The sequence below is a fragment of the Mesoplodon bidens genome, assembly GCF_964165515.1.
Source record: "Mesoplodon bidens genome assembly, contig: HAP1_SCAFFOLD_1355, whole genome shotgun sequence".
NCBI lineage: Eukaryota > Metazoa > Chordata > Mammalia > Artiodactyla > Ziphiidae > Mesoplodon > Mesoplodon bidens.
The window spans coordinates 1-25,125 of record NW_027671410.1 but is presented as its reverse complement, the minus strand read 5'-3'; the positions used below and the strand labels follow the sequence as shown (position 1 = coordinate 25,125).

Here is a 25,125-nt window from a genome sequence, read left to right as displayed (position 1 = left end):
CAACAGCCCCATCAGCGTAAAACGGAGTCTGTGTTTAAAAGGAAATTATAGGACCTCGTTTCTGGAGATGGGGCCCATTAATCTGCATTTTTAACGTGCTCCCCTGGTGACAGATTCTTAGACAACTAAGGTTCGAGAGCCAGCACTCTTCCTGAGTTCCCTCCTGGCTAATCCATGCCAATTTCCAAAGGCACCTCCATCTTCCCAAACACAACTGCAGAACAACAGACGTGAGGCAAAAGCACCCCAAACGCCCTTCTTGTATCACATTGAACTGATCTAGCCCAACAGCTTGGTGGAGTCCCTGACTTCCTCATCTTCTCCGTACCCTTGGAGTCTGGCGCACAGCAGGCACTCAATAAGGATGGCTGACATCAAATTGTGGCAGGTAGAGAGAAGACTGACACAAAATGGTCACGTTGACCTATTTCAGAGGTGGTCAAGCACCTCTTTATGAGCAGTCTACAGCCCACGGGAGGGAGGTGTTGGATTGCTTGTAGCTGTTTCCTCCAACACAGGGAGCAGACTGCCTCCTCACTGGATTCATCCATGGCGGAACAACTGGTCTACCACTCTGGGGGGCCATACTTTCAGCTGCAATCCTCAACTTAGCAGGCTTTGGAAATCGCTCCCTTGGGGCCTCTCCCCTCAAACAGGCACTAGACTAATCACTAAGGTAGGTTCACCATTTTCTGGTTTATGGGATGAAGATTCCTGGATTCCATCCAAATACACTGAGTTCGAACTGGGAAAGGGACCCAAGAACACGAATTTTAAGCAAATACCTCACAGGACTCTGAGCCTGGGGTCCAGAGATCGGCATTTCCATGAACACTGGATTAAAAGCAAATACGATGACCATCCAGCTTCATTTCTTCTCTACTTTCTCTTTTTGATGGAATTCTTTTAAATTGCAATTCCTACATGCACTTAAGTCTTAATAAGAGAGCATTCAATTTGATGCTGACATACAAAGAAAGCTACTTTAAAGCATAAAAGCTATACACAACGTTTCTTATCTGGTTTCAGATCCTTTAGCTTTAGCTTTCTCCCCAAATAAATCACATAGAATGAAGGGAGAGCTGAGGCAAAGAGAGAAAGAGGTGTATTATTGAATTTCATACTAATATTCAGGCAAAGCTCATCAACGCCAACAACCTTTAGGCAAAGCTCACCAATGCCAGTATCGCATAATACAAAGAGATTTTGCATATAATAAAACAACGACCACCATACAATAATAACCACCTTAATGGCTTTTCCAATAATAAAATTTAAGCTAAATCAGAGAGAAGGACTTTTTAAAAATAATTTGAAAAGAATGCACAGGGCTTCATTTAGAAAGAACACCTGGTGCTTTCACGGTAGGTATGGATTCTCTCACACTAAGTTACCAGCAAATGGTGAGCTGCCTTTTTAACACTACTCTAATAATAAACACAGGAGCAACTGAGAGAATCCCAACAGTAACAGAGAGTAGTATGTAACCAGTTTTGCAAAAATAACAATTTCCCACTAAATATAACATGACATGAAAACAAATTTAAAACACTGTAAGCTTAAATGTGCCCTTAGCAAGGGTAAAATTTTGAGGAGAAATGCGAGATAGTAAAATACAGACTTGTGCAAGCTGCTCTTAACATAAGCAATTAAGTCTTGGTTTTTAAACAAGCAGAAAGTAATGATTTTTCTTTTCTTGTTACCAGATTTCAAGTTCTTCTATCAGCATTTTTCTTCTGACCAGCAATTACAATAAAATAAAGTTAAATAAAGAGGAACTTCACTTGTTTTTTAAAAGCATTTATAGAAATCAAGTCAGAGAGAGAAAATATTTTTCAAAGGTTAACTTCAGAATGATCTCTCTTCCTTGGTACCTGCAGACGATGGGCATCTGAACTCTTCCAAATACCAAAAATGCCGTCACAAAAATAAAGAATTAAAAAATAGGGCAGACTTTGGGAGACTACAACAATGCAGTCAACACTGAGACAGGTTCCCCAGAGAAAAGCCTTCTGCTTCAGTGTGCCCCTGCAGAGCAAGTTGCTGGCTAAGGAGTTTCAGGAGAGGGTGAGGGAGGAGCTCATCACAGCCCATTAAGAACTCTGACCCCTCCTCCCTCACACTCAGCAACTACAAGAAAGAATACTGGCTGGTCTTGGTAGGGCTCAGTGGGTATCCAGTGTAAATGGTTGAGCCTCGGGAAGACCCAATGTAAGACTGGGTGGCAAATTGCTGTTGGTACTGAGCAGGGGCCACGCTGGCACAAGTGAGCAGACTGGGCCCAACACTGACAGGGACCTGGTGCACCAGAGTGCTAGGGTGGGTGGTATATGCTGCAGCATGCCTTGAGGAGCCCTGCGGGGAGAAGAGATGAGCAATGGAGCTGGTGGAGCCCAATGCAGCAGCAGAAGTGGGGGCAGCATACGTATACAGGTGAGGCTGGCTTGGCAGGTGAGCAGGGGCTGGGGCCAGGTGTGGGTGCCCGGTCGAATGTAGTGGGCTGCCATGCTGGAAGGCGTAAGGGGCTTGGGAGAGTGGGGTCACAAACGCCTGCTGCCTGCGGGGGGCAGGGTTGCTGCTTCTCTCCTGTGAGCTTGGAGCTGACGATGACTGCTGGTTCTGGCTAAGGTTGAGTGGCTGTGCTGCGCCGGTCCCCCCACGCTGAGCTCGATATCCTGTGGGGGTGATACAGCATCCAGATGACTGCCCGCTCACTGAAGCCACTGGCTTGGTCTCACTGCTCAGGAGACCTGAGGCCTGGGTTGCTACAGTACAGTCACCAAGCTGAGTTTTCAGTGGAGGTACAATGATGGTGCGGGTGCCGGTGCCATCCCCCACGACTCTGCCGGGACCCTCCGGAAGGGGTCCACTATTGCCCCGGAGAGCACTCAGGGTATCAGTGGAATATGGGCTGCTCAAGGAAGAATCAGAGTCTGGAGAATCATTGACAGTGACATAACTGATGACATTAGACCTTGCCTTCAGGCCAGAGCTATTGGGCTTATATTTGTTGTCCTCTTCCTCATCAGTGTCACTGCGGATAGTGATGACACTCACAGGAGGGCTGGGAGTATCTGGAATGATGATTGGCTGATGCTGATCTTGTACAGGGACTAGGGAATTATAAGAAGATGTGGTACGGAGGGGGCTACTCCCAACCAGAGAATAGACTTGAGAAGGCAGAACATCCAGAGAGGACTTAGAAGAGACTGCAGCAGACTGCTTATTCTTCTTTGAAGGGAGGAAACTGGATTCTTGTTGTCTGACAATATGGGCAACGCCAACATTCAGGGGCTGAGCAGTGGCCAATGTCACATGGTTAGTCAGCAAGGACGGCTGCTGCATAATAGTGCTGTACTGGTTGCCATCAGAGTGGGCATTCCTCCAGTCTGTGAGCTGCTGGCCACCACCCATGGCCTCTGGAATCACTGCAGTGGGCTGGACTGAGTTGTGTAGAGCTACCCCAGGCAACTGTTGCCAAGTTGAAGGCAGGAGAATTTGTTGGGTTCCTCCGGGCCAAGCCTGCAGTACAGCGGCAGTCTGTTCAACCAGCGCCGGCCGGCTTGCTGCGCAGCTCAGAGTAAAGGGCACCGCATACTGCGGTGTGATGGTGGCTACTTGAGGGTGGAGACTTGCTACCATTAGTGGTGTACAGCTTCCCTGTGGAAGAACTCCCGACTGTCTCTGTGGTGGCTGAGCAGCTGGTGCCTGGGGTACAATGGGCACAGCATTATCCATCCTCACAGGGAATCCAGAATGCTTTGTTGTTGCTTGTAGTCCAGTTTGAAAAGCAGGTGGACAGACGATAAATGTTTGTTGGAATGGATCTGTCTGAGTGCAAATATGGGTGGTTCCAGGCTGCAAGCAAACACCCTGCTGGGCAACTCCAGGAACTGGTGCTGCAGATGATGGGTACAAAGCCGACTGGTACTTTAGCAGTGAGACATCTGAATTAGCCAGAGAAAGAGTAGCAGCTGCTGCAGTCGAACTGGAAGCTAGAACACTGGCCTGATTGTGCACGGTATTAAGTTGGTTGCTGAAGCTCATGGTTAGATTTGTGCTTGTATTTGGGGCAACATGCGTGGTGAAGGGACTCTTGATCTGACTCACTGTATCATACATGTGAACCCTCCGTTTGCAGATCTCCATGTTCTGAAAACAAGACTTAACATGATTGCCATGTGGAAAATCCAGAAGGTGAGTCATTGTCACAAACTGATGGTTAAGAGTTTTCAGAGGAGTAATTCTCTTATCCGCATCAATTGTTAGCAGTTTTTTTAACAGATCAATGTATTCTCTTCGATCCGCCTTCTCTGCCAACATATCTGTTCCCTCTAAGTCTGTGGACATGTTCACCTGAGCCATATCATCTAAACAATTAAAAATGTACTTTCGAGCTTCTTTTGATTTGATCCCAGTCTCCAATTCATGTTCTTCAGGTGTCTTAAGCCTCCACAGTGGGTACCCCAAAGTAGGATCTCTGTTGAAAAACCTGGTTGTTTTGGTTCCGGCACTGAGAAGATACTCAGCTGGCAGGCCTTGTGTTTGTGAAATGTAACGAATCTGATCATATTCTGAAGCACCAGGATAAAGAGGCCGCCCCAGGAACAGCTCAGCTATCACACAGCCCAATGACCACATATCAATAGCTTCACAAAATGGTAATCCAAGAATAATTTCAGGGGCTCTGTAGTAACGTGACTGTAAGTAGGCTGAGCACACAGCTTTGGAAACGTGACTAGCAGAACCAAAGTCAATGACCTTCACTCGGTAGGGTTGGCGCACTGGATCGACCAGCATTATGTTTTCAGGCTTAAGGTCAGTGTGAATTAGACCAAGGCTCTTGAGCTTCATCAGGGCTGTGGCCACCTGCTGCAAGATGGGTCTGATGTACTTGAGTGGCAGTGGGCTAAACTTGTTCTGCTTTAGAAAATCATATAAGTTCTGCTCCAGCATCTCGAACACAAGGCAGGTATGATTCTTATGCTGAAAGCACTCATAAGAACGGACAAAATTATACTCATCGGCATTTTCACTGCTTAGGCGGGAAAGGATGCTCACTTCAATCTGTCCTTGCCTGGCATAGGAGGGGTGGTTCTTCAAGATTTTAATAGCCACAATTTCCTTGGTGCTCCGCTTCCAGCACTTAGCCACCTGTCCAAATGTGCCCCGGCCTAAGAACTCCAAGACTTCATAGCTGTTTGTCCTAGAGCAAAGGATCTCATGCTGGACCAGCTGGTAATCCCCTTCTCCACTGGAACTGCTACTCTTCGTGGTCACAGTGGTGGTCGTGGCAGAAGCACCCACCACAGTCCTGTTTTGCAGCACGAGGGGGGGATGTTCTTCTATGATTTGCACGCTACCGTTGCTGTCAAATTCCTCACTTTTTCTTTTCAATCCACATTTTTGATATGGCTCAAGCAAAGAAACGTTGCTTCTGTGAGTCAGGGTCTGGCTGCTTTGGAAGGTTGATGTAGCAGCACTGGCAGAGCTATCAGCAGCTGTGACAACAATATGCTCCACTACAAGAGCTGGGAGGAGGAGGCCCTGGTCGTAAGCAGGGATGTTGAAATTTGCTACCTGGTGAGAAGAGCTGGTTTGCCCTTGTGTGGCTGGGAGGGTTTTGCTGTGGGTATAGTATTTGTCGTTGCTGCTCTGTCCAGAAACATCCCAACCAGAAGCCTCTATTTTCAGTTTCTTTGCACTGCAGAAGGCACTCGACGACACTGATGGGGGGGGGAACACCTCCAGCTGTGATGCCATACCGCCGGTGTGTCTGGTTCTCAGCCGCCAGCTGGGGCTGCAGTGAGAAGGCGGAGGAGGAGACGAGATCCGGGGCCCTGCCGCTGGGTCATCATATCCCCCGCGCGAGCCGGCCCGGGCCCCGGCCCCCGCCCACCGGAGCCTACCCGTGCCCATCTCACGGGGGGAGCGCCCCCAGCCTCCTTCCAGCTCCGCTGCTCGGCCTCTCGCCGCCGCCGCCGCCGCCGCCGCCTCAGCACCGCGCGCTCCCGCCTCAGTCTCTCGCTGCCGTCCGGGGCCACCGCCGGGCCCCCTCTTGAAGGAATTTTTGAAGGAATTTCTTTTAAAAGGATCTGTGTAGGTGCTATCTAGGGTTGTGCGGGGTGGGAGGGCAGATGGGAACTGCCCAACTTCTGAGCCCACCTTTGTGAGTTCTGGGAGTGGCAGCCCTGCCTCCCATTGTGAGGTCAGCTGAGGTGCCCAAACTGAGCCCAGGCTCAGCCAATCAGATGCTTACTCCTGGGCTTGTGCATGAGACACACTGAGGCAGAGGCAGTTTCCACGTCATCCTAGCAATGATGTCAACATGCCAGCAGCCACAGCCAGAGTCTAATGGTGGCAGCCGTGGCCATACACCCATCAGGGGTCCTGTTGCATGTCCTGAGTCCCACTCCTCCGGGCTCCCAAGCCTGGCTAGCCAGCCTTTCTGTCACTTCGCTAAGCCACCCAGTATCCAGTCCCTTTTTTTTTTTTTTTTTGCTAAAATTACCCAGAATTGGCTTCTGTCATTTTTAACAATGCATCCTGACCTTGATCAAATCTCAGAGCGAACTCTTGTCCCTGCAAAACTGATTTTCTTCATATTTTAAACAGTCCCGACGACACAATATTTGGTTTAAAGTTTTATTATTTTCAACCTATCCTTTGATGCACTTTGCTTCACCTTACTAGATACACAGAAATAGTCCAGCGTGGAACTCATAAGGAAGTTCATTAAAAAATAATGGGATACATTAAGAAAACAAAACTAAACTAAAGGGCGCTGCTGCAGCGACCAGAGTCCTGGCTTTCGAGACTGGGGAGTCTCTAGCCCCGCTGATGAGCTCTGTGACAGCAGTTGCTTACAATCTCCACGCTTTCCCTTGTGCTAGTCTGTAAAATGGTGTTTTAAATAGTGTCGGAGGGTTGGAAATAGAATAGGGACAACGCCTGGCACACACACACAACTGGCCGTCGATTGAGGGTCTGGACTGCCCCTGCGAACGGCAATATCCTCAACTCTACCGTGGCCGCCAGGCTCACCCTGACAGGCAGAACAGCTTCCAGAACATTGAAGGAGGAAACTCACAAATGAGTGAGAAAAGTAACTTCACACACATTGAATAATAGGAAGTTGCTGATAGTCAAGCCTTTTGAAAATGGCAATTTCACATGGTCCAAGCAACCAAAGAACAGCAGCTGTTTGGGTCTCCAAGTGGGTCTCTGTTGGGATGGGGGGAGGGGACGTTCAAGGACCTCAATCACACCTGCTTGTGTTAACAAAGATCTGCCGCCTCTCTCAGAAACCCGGGAAAACCTTCCTCCTGCCCGGGCAGGAGCAAGGTCAGCAGCCGCCGCGGGCTACAGGCGCAACCTGTTGCTACGGAAAGCTGGTGGCGCCGCTTCCCCAGCCTTCCCCTCCAACCCACCGCCAGGCCCGGGCCGCTCCTGCCCTCGCTCCCTCCGCGCCAGGAACCTTTCCCCGCCTGCGGGACAAAGGATGGGCGGCAAGGCGGGCGCGGGAAACCAGGAGACTCGAGGAATCCGCCGTCGCCTGGGGGAGGGGGTTGCCGGAGTAACTTGGCTGCAGCGAGAGAGTCGGCGCCGGTTCCCCGCCGAGGCGCGGGTTGGCTTGGACTGGGCTCGCCGTCCTAAGCCGTGTGCCGCAGGGCCCCCTGATCGCATCCCCCGACGCTCTCGGAGAGGGCTTTCGAGGAAACTGACCTCGGGCCCCCGACTCTCCCGCACCGCGAAGCTCCTCCTCTGTCCACACTTCCCTTTGTTGTCCTGGCCCGCGCCTCACCCAGCGGGGTGCGCCTCCATCACCCCGTTCTCCATCAGGCAATCGCCAAAAGTCCCCGCGCTGTCCACCCAAAGCGGACCAGGGGGATGCATCAAGCCAGGGGTGCGTGCGCGCGCTTCCAGATGGGCAAGGCGATAAGGCCTCCCGTGGCACCCCCCAGAGCCCCGCTCCTGTGATGGTCGTTTGCACCGCGTACTTCTTTTGGCAAACCAGAGGAAGGTGACCCCTTTCCATACCCAGCTGGGGAGGGTCAGTGTCCCGCACCCCTCGTTCCACTCCCCAGGACTCCCTTCACCGCCCAACAGTTCCCAAGCCCCGGACCAACCTCGCCTCGTCCGCCGCCCTCTCAGAGAACGAGCCGGTAGCCTCGGGGTCTGGGTCCCACTCGCGCTCCCACCGCCTGCTCGCGCCCCGGAACCTGGCCACATCCGCCAGCTCCCCTCCAGTGGGCGGAAAGAAGACCCACCACGCAGCCCGCAAAGTTTGCGTGCGTCTGCGCCCTGCCCGGAACTCTCGCAGGGTCCACCTCGCCAGCCCCGCGGCTCCTCTGGTTCCCCCGACGCTCCCGGGCTCGCACCACCTACCGCGGCCCGGGGAGAGGGTGCCGAGGGTTGGGAGGAGAAGGGAGCAGAGCAAGCCCCTCCTTTCCCCATTCTCCGCCCCCAGCTTTCTGGAAAGGGGTGCACGCAGCCCCCGGGTCGGGGCCGCAGACCCCTTCCTACCTCCGGCGTGAGGACGCGGCTACACACCGTGCGCCCGGTCCAGCTCCCGGTTAGCCCTCGCCGCCGCTGCCGCCCCCCTCTTTCCTCCCAGCCCTGCTCGGCCGGCCCCCGCTCATGAATGATTTATGAGTCGGCTTCGGGGACCACCGGGATGGCTTCCGGAGAGGCCGCCCCGCTGCCCCGCTGCCCCGCTGCCCCGCGCGCCGGCCAGACCCCGGGACGGAGCGGGTCCGGAAAGGCGCCTGCCTTGGAGGCGCGCCGGCGAGGCCCAGGGTGCCCTTGGGGACGTGTTGCGGCCTCCCCAGCTCCCGGGCGGGACTTGCGGATGAGGCTGCCGCAATGCACTGCTTCCTGAAATGTACTCACCCGCGGCGGGAGAGCTGAGCGCGCAGCCAGGTGGCGGGTGGGGACTGGCTCGGTACTTTAGAGGTAGCTAATCCTGGAGTTCGGCCCGCGCGCTCCCGGTTGGACCAGCTAAGCAGCTTCGCCACGATACCCCGGGGCACCCACTGGGACCTAGCTGCATCCATTTCCTGGGGCTAGAGCCCCGCTCAACCGAGCACGTCCCTCCCACAGGACCCAGGCCTCCTTGAGGCAGGCTGAGCGGTCTACTTGGAACGCCGCTCCTCTTCTAAAAACTTCGCATCTCTCTGGTTCCACCTCAGACCTGCCTTGGTTGACTCCCTCTGCCGCTTTAGACGCTTCTAATGCCAGTTTCCAAGACTTAAAAAAAAAAAAAAATTACTCAAATAAAACAAAACCCCAATTATTTGGTTCGTTAGCGTGTACCAATCGTAATGCTAGTGGCTGGAGCTATAAAACCGGCAAAAAGCAGCCCTTGCTCCCATGTACGTACACAGGCATCCACTATAGCTCCAAGCACACGGAGCTTTCATTACTCCTTTCATATCGGTCTCTTGGCTGTGCGTTGCCTGCCATCCCCTCAAGCTGAGGGGTGGGGACCTTCTGCCACAAGCAACCACTCCCTCTTCTAACTGTGCTCACCTCACTCCTCACTCACTACTTCCTATCTTGAGTGGACAGTACTCTCTGGTAGGAAAAATAAGACTAATGGAAGAAAAGCACCTTCCGGAAGTTAGCACACAGTAGGTGTTTAATGTTTGTGATATGGATGGGTTGATGGATGCATGGAAGGATGGACAGACTGACAGTTGAATGATGGACAGGAAGGTTAACTCAACAGCTCTTTCACTTACCCCAGAATCTAGCATAAAACAGGTGCTCGAAAGGGCATTATTTTTGCTTGATTTAAATTTAAACTGATCTTGAATGTGCATATTTCCTGGATAAATGCTAGTTCAGGAAACTTCTGAAAACTGCACTACAGGCATGCAAAGTTAGATGGTGCCCTGAGACATCTAATCAGGCCTGCTGTTTCTTCGTCTGAAAGTGGTCAGGGCCTCTGCTTGAACACCTCCAGAGGCCCCAGCACTTCTGCTCAAGGGCAGCCCTCTCTGGGTGGGGCCCAGAGGTGAGTTCTTCCCTCCTGAGGGCAGCCAGCTCTGCCCTGCCTCAAATTTTGGCCCTGTCCCTTTTCACCACTGTGACTTTGGCTGCTTAATCTCACTGAGCCTGGTTCCTTGTCTGCCGAGTAAAAATAATTATGCCTCAGGAAGCTCATTTTTACTCCTAATAATAATGATGATGATGGGGCTTCCCTGGTGGCGCAGTGGTTGAGAGTCCGCCTGCCGATGCAGGGGACACGGGTTCGTGCCCCGGTCCGGGAAGGTCCCACATGCTGCGGATCAGCTGGGCCCGTGAGCCATGGCCACTGAGCTTGGGCGTCCGGGGCCTGTGCTCTGCAACGGGAGATGCCACAGCAGTGAGAGGCCCGTGTACAGCAAAAACAAAACAAAACAAAAAAAAGTCCAGGCAAAATGGAAGAGGTTTTCATCTCAGTTTGAACCGTTGTTCCGAAAAATAAGGTCTGGGTACTTCCCTGGGAACGCACACTAGGTAGCGAGAGCCACTGAGAGCAGCTCAGGAAACTGCCAGCAGAAAACCCAAGACGGCTCCCGACCCAACAGCCCCATCAGCGTAAAACGGAGTCTGTGTTTAAAAGGAAATTATAGGACCTCGTTTCTGGAGATGGGGCCCATTAATCTGCATTTTTAACGTGCTCCCCTGGTGACAGATTCTTAGACAACTAAGGTTCGAGAGCCAGCACTCTTCCTGAGTTCCCTCCTGGCTAATCCATGCCAGTTTCCAAAGGCACCTCCATCTTCCCAAACACAACTGCAGAACAACAGACGTGAGGCAAAAGCACCCCAAACGCCCTTCTTGTATCACATTGAACTGATCTAGCCCAACAGCTTGGTGGAGTCCCTGACTTCCTCATCTTCTCCGTACCCTTGGAGTCTGGCGCACAGCAGGCACTCAATAAGGATGGCTGACATCAAATTGTGGCAGGTAGAGAGAAGACTGACACAAAATGGTCACGTTGACCTATTTCAGAGGTGGTCAAGCACCTCTTTATGAGCAGTCTACAGCCCACGGGAGGGAGGTGTTGGATTGCTTGTAGCTGTTTCCTCCAACACAGGGAGCAGACTGCCTCCTCACTGGATTCATCCATGGCGGAACAACTGGTCTACCACTCTGGGGGGCCATACTTTCAGCTGCAATCCTCAACTTAGCAGGCTTTGGAAATCGCTCCCTTGGGGCCTCTCCCCTCAAACAGGCACTAGACTAATCACTAAGGTAGGTTCACCATTTTCTGGTTTATGGGATGAAGATTCCTGGATTCCATCCAAATACACTGAGTTCGAACTGGGAAAGGGACCCAAGAACACGAATTTTAAGCAAATACCTCACAGGACTCTGAGCCTGGGGTCCAGAGATCGGCATTTCCATGAACACTGGATTAAAAGCAAATACGATGACCATCCAGCTTCATTTCTTCTCTACTTTCTCTTTTTGATGGAATTCTTTTAAATTGCAATTCCTACATGCACTTAAGTCTTAATAAGAGAGCATTCAATTTGATGCTGACATACAAAGAAAGCTACTTTAAAGCATAAAAGCTATACACAACGTTTCTTATCTGGTTTCAGATCCTTTAGCTTTAGCTTTCTCCCCAAATAAATCACATAGAATGAAGGGAGAGCTGAGGCAAAGAGAGAAAGAGGTGTATTATTGAATTTCATACTAATATTCAGGCAAAGCTCATCAACGCCAACAACCTTTAGGCAAAGCTCACCAATGCCAGTATCGCATAATACAAAGAGATTTTGCATATAATAAAACAACGACCACCATACAATAATAACCACCTTAATGGCTTTTCCAATAATAAAATTTAAGCTAAATCAGAGAGAAGGACTTTTTAAAAATAATTTGAAAAGAATGCACAGGGCTTCATTTAGAAAGAACACCTGGTGCTTTCACGGTAGGTATGGATTCTCTCACACTAAGTTACCAGCAAATGGTGAGCTGCCTTTTTAACACTACTCTAATAATAAACACAGGAGCAACTGAGAGAATCCCAACAGTAACAGAGAGTAGTATGTAACCAGTTTTGCAAAAATAACAATTTCCCACTAAATATAACATGACATGAAAACAAATTTAAAACACTGTAAGCTTAAATGTGCCCTTAGCAAGGGTAAAATTTTGAGGAGAAATGCGAGATAGTAAAATACAGACTTGTGCAAGCTGCTCTTAACATAAGCAATTAAGTCTTGGTTTTTAAACAAGCAGAAAGTAATGATTTTTCTTTTCTTGTTACCAGATTTCAAGTTCTTCTATCAGCATTTTTCTTCTGACCAGCAATTACAATAAAATAAAGTTAAATAAAGAGGAACTTCACTTGTTTTTTAAAAGCATTTATAGAAATCAAGTCAGAGAGAGAAAATATTTTTCAAAGGTTAACTTCAGAATGATCTCTCTTCCTTGGTACCTGCAGACGATGGGCATCTGAACTCTTCCAAATACCAAAAATGCCGTCACAAAAATAAAGAATTAAAAAATAGGGCAGACTTTGGGAGACTACAACAATGCAGTCAACACTGAGACAGGTTCCCCAGAGAAAAGCCTTCTGCTTCAGTGTGCCCCTGCAGAGCAAGTTGCTGGCTAAGGAGTTTCAGGAGAGGGTGAGGGAGGAGCTCATCACAGCCCATTAAGAACTCTGACCCCTCCTCCCTCACACTCAGCAACTACAAGAAAGAATACTGGCTGGTCTTGGTAGGGCTCAGTGGGTATCCAGTGTAAATGGTTGAGCCTCGGGAAGACCCAATGTAAGACTGGGTGGCAAATTGCTGTTGGTACTGAGCAGGGGCCACGCTGGCACAAGTGAGGAGACTGGGCCCAACACTGACAGGGACCTGGTGCACCAGAGTGCTAGGGTGGGTGGTATATGCTGCAGCATGCCTTGAGGAGCCCTGCGGGGAGAAGAGATGAGCAATGGAGCTGGTGGAGCCCAATGCAGCAGCAGAAGTGGGGGCAGCATACGTATACAGGTGAGGCTGGCTTGGCAGGTGAGCAGGGGCTGGGGCCAGGTGTGGGTGCCCGGTCGAATGTAGTGGGCTGCCATGCTGGAAGGCGTAAGGGGCTTGGGAGAGTGGGGTCACAAACGCCTGCTGCCTGCGGGGGGCAGGGTTGCTGCTTCTCTCCTGCGAGCTTGGAGCTGACGATGACTGCTGGTTCTGGCTAAGGTTGAGTGGCTGTGCTGCGCCGGTCCCCCCACGCTGAGCTCGATATCCTGTGGGGGTGATACAGCATCCAGATGACTGCCCGCTCACTGAAGCCACTGGCTCGGTCTTACTGCTCAGGAGACCTGAGGCCTGGGTTGCTACAGTACAGTCACCAAGCTGAGTTTTCAGTGGAGGTACAATGATGGTGCGGGTGCCGGTGCCATCCCCCACGACTCTGCCGGGACCCTCCGGAAGGGGTCCACTATTGCCCCGGAGAGCACTCAGGGTATCAGTGGAATATGGGCTGCTCAAGGAAGAATCAGAGTCTGGAGAATCATTGACAGTGACATAACTGATGACATTAGACCTTGCCTTCAGGCCAGAGCTATTGGGCTTATATTTGTTGTCCTCTTCCTCATCAGTGTCACTGCGGATAGTGATGACACTCACAGGAGGGCTGGGAGTATCTGGAATGATGATTGGCTGATGCTGATCTTGTACAGGGACTAGGGAATTATAAGAAGATGTGGTACGGAGGGGGCTACTCCCAACCAGAGAATAGACTTGAGAAGGCAGAACATCCAGAGAGGACTTAGAAGAGACTGCAGCAGACTGCTTATTCTTCTTTGAAGGGAGGAAACTGGATTCTTGTTGTCTGACAATATGGGCAACGCCAACATTCAGGGGCTGAGCAGTGGCCAATGTCACATGGTTAGTCAGCAAGGACGGCTGCTGCATAATAGTGCTGTACTGGTTGCCATCAGAGTGGGCATTCCTCCAGTCTGTGAGCTGCTGGCCACCGCCCATGGCCTCTGGAATCACTGCAGTGGGCTGGACTGAGTTGTGTAGAGCTACCCCAGGCAACTGTTGCCAAGTTGAAGGCAGGAGAATTTGTTGGGTTCCTCCGGGCCAAGCCTGCAGTACAGCGGCAGCCTGTTCAACCAGCGCCGGCCGGCTTGCTGCGCAGCTCAGAGTAAAGGGCACCGCATACTGCGGTGTGATGGTGGCTACTTGAGGGTGGAGACTTGCTACCATTAGTGGTGTACAGCTTCCCTGTGGAAGAACTCCCGACTGTCTCTGTAGTGGCTGAGCAGCTGGTGCCTGGGGTACAATGGGCACAGCATTATCCATCCTCACAGGGAATCCAGAATGCTTTGTTGTTGCTTGTAGTCCAGTTTGAAAAGCAGGTGGACAGACGATAAATGTTTGTTGGAATGGATCTGTCTGAGTGCAAATATGGGTGGTTCCAGGCTGCAAGCAAACACCCTGCTGGGCAACTCCAGGAACTGGTGCTGCAGATGATGGGTACAAAGCCGACTGGTACTTTAGCAGTGAGACATCTGAATTAGCCAGAGAAAGGGTAGCAGCTGCTGCAGTCGAACTGGAAGCTAGAACACTGGCCTGATTGTGCACGGTATTAAGTTGGTTGCTGAAGCTCATGGTTAGATTTGTGCTTGTATTTGGGGCAACATGCGTGGTGAAGGGACTCTTGATCTGACTCACTGTATCATACATGTGAACCCTCCGTTTGCAGATCTCCATGTTCTGAAAACAAGACTTAACATGATTGCCATGTGGAAAATCCAGAAGGTGAGTCATTGTCACAAACTGATGGTTAAGAGTTTTCAGAGGAGTAATTCTCTTATCCGCATCAATTGTTAGCAGTTTTTTTAACAGATCAATGTATTCTCTTCGATCCGCCTTCTCTGCCAACGTATCTGTTCCCTCTAAGTCTGTGGACATGTTCACCTGAGCCATATCATCTAAACAATTAAAAATGTACTTTCGAGCTTCTTTTGATTTGATCCCAGTCTCCAATTCATGTTCTTCAGGTGTCTTAAGCCTCCACAGTGGGTACCCCAAAGTAGGATCTCTGTTGAAAAACCTGGTTGTTTTGGTTCCGGCACTGAGAAGATATTCAGCTGGCAGGCCTTGTGTTTGTGAAATGTAACGAATCTGATCATATTCTGAAGCACCAGGATAAAGAGGCCGCCCCAGGAACAGCTCAGCTATCACACAGCCCAATGACCACATATCAATAGCTTCACAAAATGGTAATCCAAGAATAATTTCAGGGGCTCTGTAGTAACGTGACTGTAAGTAGGCTGAGCACACAGCTTTGGAAACGTGACTAGCAGAACCAAAGTCAATGACCTTCACTCGGTAGGGCTGGCGCACTGGATCGACCAGCATTATGTTTTCAGGCTTAAGGTCAGTGTGAATTAGACCAAGGCTCTTGAGCTTCATCAGGGCTGTGGCCACCTGCTGCAAGATGGGTCTGATGTACTTGAGTGGCAGTGGGCTAAACTTGTTCTGCCTTAGAAAATCATATAAGTTCTGCTCCAGCATCTCGAACACAAGGCAGGTATGATTCTTATGCTGAAAGCACTCATAAGAACGGACAAAATTATACTCATCGGCATTTTCACTGCTTAGGCGGGAAAGGATGCTCACTTCAATCTGTCCTTGCCTGGCATAGGAGGGGTGGTTCTTCAAGATTTTAATAGCCACAATTTCCTTGGTGCTCCGCTTCCAGCACTTAGCCACCTGTCCAAATGTGCCCCGGCCTAAGAACTCCAAGACTTCATAGCTGTTTGTCCTAGAGCAAAGGATCTCATGCTGGACCAGCTGGTAATCCCCTTCTCCACTGGAACTGCTACTCTTCGTGGTCACAGTGGTGGTCGTGGCAGAAGCACCCACCACAGTCCTGTTTTGCAGCACGAGGGGGGGATGTTCTTCTATGATTTGCACGCTACCGTTGCTGTCAAATTCCTCACTTTTTCTTTTCAATCCACATTTTTGATATGGCTCAAGCAAAGAAACGTTGCTTCTGTGAGTCAGGGTCTGGCTGCTTTGGAAGGTTGATGTAGCAGCACTGGCAGAGCTATCAGCAGCTGTGACAACAATATGCTCCACTACAAGAGCTGGGAGGAGGAGGCCCTGGTCGTAAGCAGGGATGTTGAAATTTGCTACCTGGTGAGAAGAGCTGGTTTGCCCTTGTGTGGCTGGGAGGGTTTTGCTGTGGGTATAGTATTTGTCGTTGCTGCTCTGTCCAGAAACATCCCAACCAGAAGCCTCTATTTTCAGTTTCTTTGCACTGCAGAAGGCACTCGACGACACTGATGGGGGGGGGAACACCTCCAGCTGTGATGCCATACCGCCGGTGTGTCTGGTTCTCAGCCGCCAGCTGGGGCTGCAGTGAGAAGGCGGAGGAGGAGACGAGATCCGGGGCCCTGCCGCTGGGTCATCATATCCCCCGCGCGAGCCGGCCCGGGCCCCGGCCCCCGCCCACCGGAGCCTACCCGTGCCCATCTCACGGGGGGAGCGCCCCCAGCCTCCTTCCAGCTCCGCTGCTCGGCCTCTCGCCGCCGCCGCCGCCGCCGCCGCCGCCTCAGCACCGCGCGCTCCCGCCTCAGTCTCTCGCTGCCGTCCGGGGCCACCGCCGGGCCCCCTCTTGAAGGAATTTTTGAAGGAATTTCTTTTAAAAGGATCTGTGTAGGTGCTATCTAGGGTTTTGCGGGGTGGGAGGGCAGATGGGAACTGCCCAACTTCTGAGCCCACCTTTGTGAGTTCTGGGAGTGGCAGCCCTGCCTCCCATTGTGAGGTCAGCTGAGGTGCCCAAACTGAGCCCAGGCTCAGCCAATCAGATGCTTACTCCTGGGCTTGTGCATGAGACACACTGAGGCAGAGGCAGTTTCCACGTCATCCTAGCAATGATGTCAACATGCCAGCAGCCACAGCCAGAGTCTAATGGTGGCAGCCGTGGCCATACACCCATCAGGGGTCCTGTTGCATGTCCTGAGTCCCACTCCTCCGGGCTCCCAAGCCTGGCTAGCCAGCCTTTCTGTCACTTCGCTAAGCCACCCAGTATCCAGTCCCTTTTTTTTTTTTTTTTTGCTAAAATTACCCAGAATTGGCTTCTGTCATTTTTAACAATGCATCCTGACCTTGATCAAATCTCAGAGCGAACTCTTGTCCCTGCAAAACTGATTTTCTTCATATTTTAAACAGTCCCGACGACACAATATTTGGTTTAAAGTTTTATTATTTTCAACCTATCCTTTGATGCACTTTGCTTCACCTTACTAGATACACAGAAATAGTCCAGCGTGGAACTCATAAGGAAGTTCATTAAAAAATAATGGGATACATTAAGAAAACAAAACTAAACTAAAGGGCGCTGCTGCAGCGACCAGAGTCCTGGCTTTCGAGACTGGGGAGTCTCTAGCCCCGCTGATGAGCTCTGTGACAGCAGTTGCTTACAATCTCCACGCTTTCCCTTGTGCTAGTCTGTAAAATGGTGTTTTAAATAGTGTCGGAGGGTTGGAAATAGAATAGGGACAACGCCTGGCACACACACACAACTGGCCGTCGATTGAGGGTCTGGACTGCCCCTGCGAACGGCAATATCCTCAACTCTACCGTGGCCGCCAGGCTCACCCTGACAGGCAGAACAGCTTCCAGAACATTGAAGGAGGAAACTCACAAATGAGTGAGAAAAGTAACTTCACACACATTGAATAATAGGAAGTTGCTGATAGTCAAGCCTTTTGAAAATGGCAATTTCACATGGTCCAAGCAACCAAAGAACAGCAGCTGTTTGGGTCTCCAAGTGGGTCTCTGTTGGGATGGGGGGAGGGGACGTTCAAGGACCTCAATCACACCTGCTTGTGTTAACAAAGATCTGCCGCCTCTCTCAGAAACCCGGGAAAACCTTCCTCCTGCCCGGGCAGGAGCAAGGTCAGCAGCCGCCGCGGGCTACAGGCGCAACCTGTTGCTACGGAAAGCTGGTGGCGCCGCTTCCCCAGCCTTCCCCTCCAACCCACCGCCAGGCCCGGGCCGCTCCTGCCCTCGCTCCCTCCGCGCCAGGAACCTTTCCCCGCCTGCGGGACAAAGGATGGGCGGCAAGGCGGGCGCGGGAAACCAGGAGACTCGAGGAATCCGCCGTCGCCTGGGGGAGGGGGTTGCCGGAGTAACTTGGCTGCAGCGAGAGAGTCGGCGCCGGTTCCCCGCCGAGGCGCGGGTTGGCTTGGACTGGGCTCGCCGTCCTAAGCCGTGTGCCGCAGGGCCCCCTGATCGCATCCCCCGACGCTCTCGGAGAGGGCTTTCGAGGAAACTGACCTCGGGCCCCCGACTCTCCCGCACCGCGAAGCTCCTCCTCTGTCCACGCTTCCCTTTGTTGTCCTGGCCCGCGCCTCACCCAGCGGGGTGCGCCTCCATCACCCCGTTCTCCATCAGGCAATCGCCAAAAGTCCCCGCGCTGTCCACCCAAAGCGGACCAGGGGGATGCATCAAGCCAGGGGTGCGTGCGCGCGCTCCCAGATGGGCAAGGCGATAAGGCCTCCCGTGGCACCCCCCAGAGCCCCGCTCCTGTGATGGTCGTTTGCACCGCGTACTTCTTTTAGCAAACCAGAGGAAGGTGACCCCTTTCCATACCCAGCTGGGGAGGGTCAGTGTCCCGCACCCCTCGTTCCACTCCCCAGGACTCCCTTCACCGCCCAACAGTTCCCAAGCCCCGGACCAACCTCGCCTCGTCCGCCGCCCTCTCAGAGAACGAGCCGGTAGCCTCGGGGTCTGGGTCCCACTCGCGCTCCCACCGCCTGCTCGCGCCCCGGAACCTGGCCACATCCGCCAGCTCCCCTCCAGTGGGCGGAAAGAAGACCCACCACGCAGCCCGCAAAGTTTGCGTGCGTCTGCGCCCTGCCCGGAACTCTCGCAGGGTCCACCTCGCCAGCCCCGCGGCTCCTCTGGTTCCCCCGACGCTCCCGGGCTCGCACCACCTACCGCGGCCCGGGGAGAGGGTGCCGAGGGTTGGGAGGAGAAGGGAGCAGAGCAAGCCCCTCCTTTCCCCATTCTCCGCCCCCAGCTTTCTGGAAAGGGGTGCACGCAGCCCCCGGGTCGGGGCCGCAGACCCCTTCCTACCTCCGGCGTGAGGACGCGGCTACACACCGTGCGCCCGGTCCAGCTCCCGGTTAGCCCTCGCCGCCGCTGCCGCCCCCCTCTTTCCTCCCAGCCCTGCTCGGCCGGCCCCCGCTCATGAATGATTTATGAGTCGGCTTCGGGGACCACCGGGATGGCTTCCGGAGAGGCCGCCCCGCTGCCCCGCTGCCCCGCTGCCCCGCGCGCCGGCCAGACCCCGGGACGGAGCGGGTCCGGAAAGGCGCCTGCCTTGGAGGCGCGCCGGCGAGGCCCAGGGTGCCCTTGGGGACGTGTTGCGGCCTCCCCAGCTCCCGGGCGGGACTTGCGGATGAGGCTGCCGCAATGCACTGCTTCCTGAAATGTACTCACCCGCGGCGGGAGAGCTGAGCGCGCAGCCAGGTGGCGGGTGGGGACTGGCTCGGTACTTTAGAGGTAGCTAATCCTGGAGTTCGGCCCGCGCGCTCCCGGTTGGACCAGCTAAGCAGCTTCGCCACGATACCCCGGGGCACCCACTGGGACCTAGCTGCCTCCATTTCCTGGGGCTAGAGCCCCGCTCAACCGAGCACGTCCCTCCCACAGGACCCAGGCCTCCTTGAGGCAGGCTGAGCGGTCTACTTGGAACGCCGCTCCTCTTCTAAAAACTTCGCATCTCTCTGGTTCCACCTCAGACCTGCCTTGGTTGACTCCCTCTGCCGCTTTAGACGCTTCTAATGCCAGTTTCCAAGACTTAAAAAAAAAAAAATTACTCAAATAAAACAAAACCCCAATTATTTGGTTCGTTAGCGTGTACCAATCGTAATGCTAGTGGCTGGAGCTATAAAACCGGCAAAAAGCAGCCCTTGCTCCCATGTACGTACACAGGCATCCACTATAGCTCCAAGCACACGGAGCTTTCATTACTCCTTTCATATCGGTCTCTTGGCTGTGCGTTGCCTGCCATCCCCTCAAGCTGAGGGGTGGGGACCTTCTGCCACAAGCAACCACTCCCTCTTCTAACTGTGCTCACCTCACTCCTCACTCACTACTTCCTATCTTGAGTGGACAGTACTCTCTGGTAGGAAAAATAAGACTAATGGAAGAAAAGCACCTTCCGGAAGTTAGCACACAGTAGGTGTTTAATGTTTGTGATATGGATGGGTTGATGGATGCATGGAAGGATGGACAGACTGACAGTTGAATGATGGACAGGAAGGTTAACTCAACAGCTCTTTCACTTACCCCAGAATCTAGCATAAAACAGGTGCTCGAAAGGGCATTATTTTTGCTTGATTTAAATTTAAACTGATCTTGAATGTGCATATTTCCTGGATAAATGCTAGTTCAGGAAACTTCTGAAAACTGCACTACAGGCATGCAAAGTTAGATGGTGCCCTGAGACATCTAATCAGGCCTGCTGTTTCTTCGTCTGAAAGTGGTCAGGGCCTCTGCTTGAACACCTCCAGAGGCCCCAGCACTTCTGCTCAAGGGCAGCCCTCTCTGGGTGGGGCCCAGAGGTGAGTTCTTCCCTCCTGAGGGCAGCCAGCTCTGCCCTGCCTCAAATTTTGGCCCTGTCCCTTTTCACCACTGTGACTTTGGCTGCTTAATCTCACTGAGCCTGGTTCCTTGTCTGCCGAGTAAAAATAATTATGCCTCAGGAAGCTCATTTTTACTCCTAATAATAATGATGATGATGGGGCTTCCCTGGTGGCGCAGTGGTTGAGAGTCCGCCTGCCGATGCAGGGGACACGGGTTCGTGCCCCGGTCCGGGAAGGTCCCACATGCTGCGGATCAGCTGGGCCCGTGAGCCATGGCCACTGAGCTTGGGCGTCCGGGGCCTGTGCTCTGCAACGGGAGATGCCACAGCAGTGAGAGGCCCGTGTACAGCAAAAACAAAACAAAACAAAAAAAAGTCCAGGCAAAATGGAAGAGGTTTTCATCTCAGTTTGAACCGTTGTTCCGAAAAATAAGGTCTGGGTACTTCCCTGGGAACGCACACTAGGTAGCGAGAGCCACTGAGAGCAGCTCAGGAAACTGCCAGCAGAAAACCCAAGACGGCTCCCGACCCAACAGCCCCATCAGCGTAAAACGGAGTCTGTGTTTAAAAGGAAATTATAGGACCTCGTTTCTGGAGATGGGGCCCATTAATCTGCATTTTTAACGTGCTCCCCTGGTGACAGATTCTTAGACAACTAAGGTTCGAGAGCCAGCACTCTTCCTGAGTTCCCTCCTGGCTAATCCATGCCAATTTCCAAAGACACCTCCATCTTCCCAAACACAACTGCAGAACAACAGACGTGAGGCAAAAGCACCCCAAACGCCCTTCTTGTATCACATTGAACTGATCTAGCCCAACAGCTTGGTGGAGTCCCTGACTTCCTCATCTTCTCCGTACCCTTGGAGTCTGGCGCACAGCAGGCACTCAATAAGGATGGCTGACATCAAATTGTGGCAGGTAGAGAGAAGACTGACACAAAATGGTCACGTTGACCTATTTCAGAGGTGGTCAAGCACCTCTTTATGAGCAGTCTACAGCCCACGGGAGGGAGGTGTTGGATTGCTTGTAGCTGTTTCCTCCAACACAGGGAGCAGACTGCCTCCTCACTGGAGTCATCCATGGCGGAACAACTGGTCTACCACTCTGGGGGGCCATACTTTCAGCTGCAATCCTCAACTTAGCAGGCTTTGGAAATCGCTCCCTTGGGGCCTCTCCCCTCAAACAGGCACTAGACTAATCACTAAGGTAGGTTCACCATTTTCTGGTTTATGGGATGAAGATTCCTGGATTCCATCCAAATACACTGAGTTCGAACTGGGAAAGGGACCCAAGAACACGAATTTTAAGCAAATACCTCACAGGACTCTGAGCCTGGGGTCCAGAGATCGGCATTTCCATGAACACTGGATTAAAAGCAAATACGATGACCATCCAGCTTCATTTCTTCTCTACTTTCTCTTTTTGATGGAATTCTTTTAAATTGCAATTCCTACATGCACTTAAGTCTTAATAAGAGAGCATTCAATTTGATGCTGACATACAAAGAAAGCTACTTTAAAGCATAAAAGCTATACACAACGTTTCTTATCTGGTTTCAGATCCTTTAGCTTTAGCTTTCTCCCCAAATAAATCACATAGAATGAAGGGAGAGCTGAGGCAAAGAGAGAAAGAGGTGTATTATTGAATTTCATACTAATATTCAGGCAAAGCTCATCAACGCCAACAACCTTTAGGCAAAGCTCACCAATGCCAGTATCGCATAATACAAAGAGATTTTGCATATAATAAAACAACGACCACCATACAATAATAACCACCTTAATGGCTTTTCCAATAATAAAATTTAAGCTAAATCAGAGAGAAGGACTTTTTAAAAATAATTTGAAAAGAATGCACAGGGCTTCATTTAGAAAGAACACCTGGTGCTTTCACGGTAGGTATGGATTCTCTCACACTAAGTTACCAGCAAATGGTGAGCTGCCTTTTTAACACTACTCTAATAATAAACACAGGAGCAACTGAGAGAATCCCAACAGTAACAGAGAGTAGTATGTAACCAGTTTTGCAAAAATAACAATTTCCCACTAAATATAACATGACATGAAAACAAATTTAAAACACTGTAAGCTTAAATGTCCCCTTAGCAAGGGTAAAATTTTGAGGAGAAATGCGAGATAGTAAAATACAGACTTGTGCAAGCTGCTCTTAACATAAGCAATTAAGTCTTGGTTTTTAAACAAGCAGAAAGTAATGATTTTTCTTTTCTTGTTACCAGATTTCAAGTTCTTCTATCAGCATTTTTCTTCTGACCAGCAATTACAATAAAATAAAGTTAAATAAAGAGGAACTTCACTTGTTTTTTAAAAGCATTTATAGAAATCAAGTCAGAGAGAGAAAATATTTTTCAAAGGTTAACTTCAGAATGATCTCTCTTCCTTGGTACCTGCAGACGATGGGCATCTGAACTCTTCCAAATACCAAAAATGCCGTCACAAAAATAAAGAATTAAAAAATAGGGCAGACTTTGGGAGACTACAACAATGCAGTCAACACTGAGACAGGTTCCCCAGAGAAAAGCCTTCTGCTTCAGTGTGCCCCTGCAGAGCAAGTTGCTGGCTAAGGAGTTTCAGGAGAGGGTGAGGGAGGAGCTCATCACAGCCCATTAAGAACTCTGACCCCTCCTCCCTCACACTCAGCAACTACAAGAAAGAATACTGGCTGGTCTTGGTAGGGCTCAGTGGGTATCCAGTGTAAATGGTTGAGCCTCGGGAAGACCCAATGTAAGACTGGGTGGCAAATTGCTGTTGGTACTGAGCAGGGGCCACGCTGGCACAAGTGAGGAGACTGGGCCCAACACTGACAGGGACCTGGTGCACCAGAGTGCTAGGGTGGGTGGTATATGCTGCAGCATGCCTTGAGGAGCCCTGCGGGGAGAAGAGATGAGCAATGGAGCTGGTGGAGCCCAATGCAGCAGCAGAAGTGGGGGCAGCATACGTATACAGGTGAGGCTGGCTTGGCAGGTGAGCAGGGGCTGGGGCCAGGTGTGGGTGCCCGGTCGAATGTAGTGGGCTGCCATGCTGGAAGGCGTAAGGGGCTTGGGAGAGTGGGGTCACAAACGCCTGCTGCCTGCGGGGGGCAGGGTTGCTGCTTCTCTCCTGCGAGCTTGGAGCTGACGATGACTGCTGGTTCTGGCTAAGGTTGAGTGGCTGTGCTGCGCCGGTCCCCCCACGCTGAGCTCGATATCCTGTGGGGGTGATACAGCATCCAGATGACTGCCCGCTCACTGAAGCCACTGGCTCGGTCTTACTGCTCAGGAGACCTGAGGCCTGGGTTGCTACAGTACAGTCACCAAGCTGAGTTTTCAGTGGAGGTACAATGATGGTGCGGGTGCCGGTGCCATCCCCCACGACTCTGCCGGGACCCTCCGGAAGGGGTCCACTATTGCCCCGGAGAGCACTCAGGGTATCAGTGGAATATGGGCTGCTCAAGGAAGAATCAGAGTCTGGAGAATCATTGACAGTGACATAACTGATGACATTAGACCTTGCCTTCAGGCCAGAGCTATTGGGCTTATATTTGTTGTCCTCTTCCTCATCAGTGTCACTGCGGATAGTGATGACACTCACAGGAGGGCTGGGAGTATCTGGAATGATGATTGGCTGATGCTGATCTTGTACAGGGACTAGGGAATTATAAGAAGATGTGGTACGGAGGGGGCTACTCCCAACCAGAGAATAGACTTGAGAAGGCAGAACATCCAGAGAGGACTTAGAAGAGACTGCAGCAGACTGCTTATTCTTCTTTGAAGGGAGGAAACTGGATTCTTGTTGTCTGACAATATGGGCAACGCCAACATTCAGGGGCTGAGCAGTGGCCAATGTCACATGGTTAGTCAGCAAGGACGGCTGCTGCATAATAGTGCTGTACTGGTTGCCATCAGAGTGGGCATTCCTCCAGTCTGTGAGCTGCTGGCCACCGCCCATGGCCTCTGGAATCACTGCAGTGGGCTGGACTGAGTTGTGTAGAGCTACCCCAGGCAACTGTTGCCAAGTTGAAGGCAGGAGAATTTGTTGGGTTCCTCCGGGCCAAGCCTGCAGTACAGCGGCAGCCTGTTCAACCAGCGCCGGCCGGCTTGCTGCGCAGCTCAGAGTAAAGGGCACCGCATACTGCGGTGTGATGGTGGCTACTTGAGGGTGGAGACTTGCTACCATTAGTGGTGTACAGCTTCCCTGTGGAAGAACTCCCGACTGTCTCTGTAGTGGCTGAGCAGCTGGTGCCTGGGGTACAATGGGCACAGCATTATCCATCCTCACAGGGAATCCAGAATGCTTTGTTGTTGCTTGTAGTCCAGTTTGAAAAGCAGGTGGACAGACGATAAATGTTTGTTGGAATGGATCTGTCTGAGTGCAAATATGGGTGGTTCCAGGCTGCAAGCAAACACCCTGCTGGGCAACTCCAGGAACTGGTGCTGCAGATGATGGGTACAAAGCCGACTGGTACTTTAGCAGTGAGACATCTGAATTAGCCAGAGAAAGAGTAGCAGCTGCTGCAGTCGAA

At 51.7% G+C, this 25,125-nt stretch overlaps 3 protein-coding genes across 3 annotated transcripts; all 3 read right to left on the bottom strand.

Annotated features, from left to right (window-relative positions):
* Positions 1-1,580: 1,580 nt before the first annotated feature.
* On the bottom strand, positions 1,581-6,055 carry LOC308611433 (homeodomain-interacting protein kinase 1-like). Its single transcript, XM_081260211.1, has one exon. It carries the CDS (start codon positions 5,917-5,919, stop codon positions 2,131-2,133), a length of 3,789 nt encoding a protein of 1,262 aa, XP_081116337.1. The 5' UTR covers positions 5,920-6,055; the 3' UTR covers positions 1,581-2,130.
* A 6,093-nt stretch (positions 6,056-12,148) lies between these two features.
* Positions 12,149-16,553, bottom strand: LOC308611435 (homeodomain-interacting protein kinase 1-like). The gene has a single exon (XM_081260213.1). It carries the CDS (start codon positions 16,485-16,487, stop codon positions 12,699-12,701), a length of 3,789 nt encoding a protein of 1,262 aa, XP_081116339.1. The 5' UTR covers positions 16,488-16,553; the 3' UTR covers positions 12,149-12,698.
* A 5,590-nt stretch (positions 16,554-22,143) lies between these two features.
* Positions 22,144-24,948, bottom strand: LOC308611432 (homeodomain-interacting protein kinase 1-like). Its single transcript, XM_081260210.1, has one exon. It carries the CDS (start codon positions 24,873-24,875, stop codon positions 23,268-23,270), a length of 1,608 nt encoding a protein of 535 aa, XP_081116336.1. The 5' UTR covers positions 24,876-24,948; the 3' UTR covers positions 22,144-23,267.
* Positions 24,949-25,125: the final 177 nt, after the last annotated feature.

Coding starts and splice junctions, on each gene's coding strand:
- LOC308611433 (XM_081260211.1), bottom strand. CDS start 5,919: ATGGGCACGGGTAGGCTCCGGTGGGCGGGGGCCGGGGCCCGGGCCGGC.
- LOC308611435 (XM_081260213.1), bottom strand. CDS start 16,487: ATGGGCACGGGTAGGCTCCGGTGGGCGGGGGCCGGGGCCCGGGCCGGC.
- LOC308611432 (XM_081260210.1), bottom strand. CDS start 24,875: ATGGATAATGCTGTGCCCATTGTACCCCAGGCACCAGCTGCTCAGCCA.